This window comes from Rattus rattus, chromosome 12 (assembly GCF_011064425.1).
Source record: "Rattus rattus isolate New Zealand chromosome 12, Rrattus_CSIRO_v1, whole genome shotgun sequence".
Lineage (NCBI taxonomy): Eukaryota > Metazoa > Chordata > Mammalia > Rodentia > Muridae > Rattus > Rattus rattus.
The window spans coordinates 11,587,261-11,589,698 of record NC_046165.1 but is presented as its reverse complement, the minus strand read 5'-3'; the positions used below and the strand labels follow the sequence as shown (position 1 = coordinate 11,589,698).

Sequence of the window (2,438 nt, the reverse complement as noted above, 5' to 3'; positions counted from 1 at the left end):
AAGGGAGGTGTCACATGTACTTTATGTCCTGCTAAAATGTACTCTGTTGGTCAGGGACTACACTAGAATCTAGGGTGTAGCAATAGATCTACACTCATAGCCACAAGAACTCCGTAAAGAATTTTCTATACGGCCCCACCTTAAGCTTTAAGGTGCAATGGAATTTGGAATGATTATGCAAATTGGTGCTGCCCACAGACCCTTCCCAAATTCTCTTATTATGTTGAAATATACCTACATGAACAGTCTGTGCTCAGACTCCTCAAACTCCAAACCAGGTTGACAAGGCAATTGGCACCACATTCTCATTCTTATCTTCACATGGTTTACTTCCCTCTATGACACCTACAGGGATGACCTGAAGAAGTAAGAGCTATCCTAGGAGACATTATTCTGTGCTCTTAGAGATTAATAATTAAAATTTCAAAGTTAAAATACATACACAAACACACACACCCATGCACATACACACACACACACACTCATACACACAAACGCACACATACACACACACACTCACACAGAGAGAGAGAGAGAGGAGATAGGCTAAAACCCAAATAGTTTATTTATGTGTTTCATTATAACTAAGCATTACATTTTTATACATGTCTCAGCATTAAATCATTTTAGTCCTGACATTTAAATACACTTTAAAGATTTAAACAAATACATGAGACTTTTCAATATATGGGAAATTTACACAACAGATATCTCACCAGAATTTTTTCTTTATTAATACTTTACAATTTTTTCTGAAACTTATTGAAAACAGATTGCTTCATGCAACATATTCTGATTACTGGTTTCTATTCCTGAACATGTTATCAAACTTCTCCTAGCTCTACTCTTTAATAAAATTACAAAATAAACAGAATCTAAGTATGATAAAAGGAAAAGCAAACAAATGGAAATGGGACAAAACAAACAAACAGAAGAAAAGTCATCAAACAAAATATATAGGAAACACATTTGCACGGAGAGAGTCACATATTCACAAATATTCTGTCGAGCAAAGCTGGGCAAAAGATATGTAATGAACTATGAGAGTTGAGGCAGTATCTGTATAGGTCCATGTTCTAAAAAGGGTAGTGAGTAGGTATGAATACTGAGACTGGGAAGGAAGTAAATATGGAACCAAACACTTCTCTATAATCTCAGGACCTACCTCAATCAACAAGTATATACATGTGTTGGTGAAGGATTTTGATGAAAAGTGGTTTGATAATAATTTGACCAATGTACAGAAATTATATTTGCATGCCTCTGCATTCTGATAGATATTTCTCACCTTCTATGAGACTGGAATTTCTGCTGAAACACACAGCAAGTGATAAAAACACACCTGAGGTCACTGAGACGATGAAGGAGTGTTTGCTTGCCTATATTGGATGCTTTAGAATTTACAGGCCAAATTCATATTATACGTTATTCCCAACAATTACAAATCCTGGTCTCTCGGGATCCAGCAATATTTTTAACATGCATCACCATACTTTTTTACTTTTATTGTTTTATTGAATAAGTAACATGCCAATGGAAGTTGTAACTGGTGAACTCACAAGGTATGGTGAATTGTAGGGTTATCTGAGTTACACCTCTTTATTCATAGATGTTCATTTATAAAGATGACAAAAGCACTACAGGACTGTGAGGAGGAGGCAATAAATGAACATTCAAAATTACTATTCCTGAGCAAGTCTAAAGATTAGACTTTCCTGTCACCTCAGTCCCATGGAAGCCTCCTGCACCTCCAGGGTTTCTGACACATTCAGGATGTGGTTACAACACTGTGCACAGTAATAGACTGCAGAGTCCTCAGATGTCAATCTGCTGAGTTCCATGTAGGCTGTGTTGGCAGAAGTATTTGCAGTCAGTGTGGCCTTGCCCTTAAACTTCTCATTGTAGAGAGTATCTCCAGTTCCAGGAACAATACCTGCAATCCATTCCAGGCTTTGTCCAGGCCTCTGCTTTACCCACTGCATAGCATAGTCAGTGAAGTTGTATCCAGAAGCCTTGCAGGACAGTTTCACTGAAGACCCAGGCTTCACCAGCTCAGCTCCAGACTGCTGCAGCTGGACCTGTGAGTGGACACCTGTGTAGAGAAATGTAAAGTGCATGTAATTTTCACCTCAGGACTTGTCCCTCTTCGTATTTGGAAATGGTGAACCCCTTACCTGCAGTTACTGACAAGAAAAAGAGAAAATCCCAGCTCCATTTCATAGTTAGAGTCACTGTGTTGAGGGACTGTGGAGAAGACACTGATCATAGGTTGTTTTCAGAGTATCCCTGTATTTATGACCATAGACTCTGGTAATTTGCATATTAATGACCAGGGGACTTCCTATTTAAGAATGTAGTCTAACAGGACAAGAACTGGAGTGGTAGAACTTAAAAGGCACATGGGTCTGGCCACAGGCTGCTCAGGTACAAGTCCTAAT

At 38.6% G+C, this 2,438-nt stretch overlaps 1 gene segment (V, D, J or C); it reads right to left on the bottom strand.

The window, feature by feature from the left end:
- Positions 1-1,718: 1,718 nt before the first annotated feature.
- On the bottom strand, positions 1,719-2,215 carry LOC116913872. The segment is given in 2 exon segments: positions 1,719-2,092; positions 2,173-2,215. Coding segments are annotated over 2 exon segments (417 nt in total).
- Between the last annotated feature and the right edge of the window lie 223 nt (positions 2,216-2,438).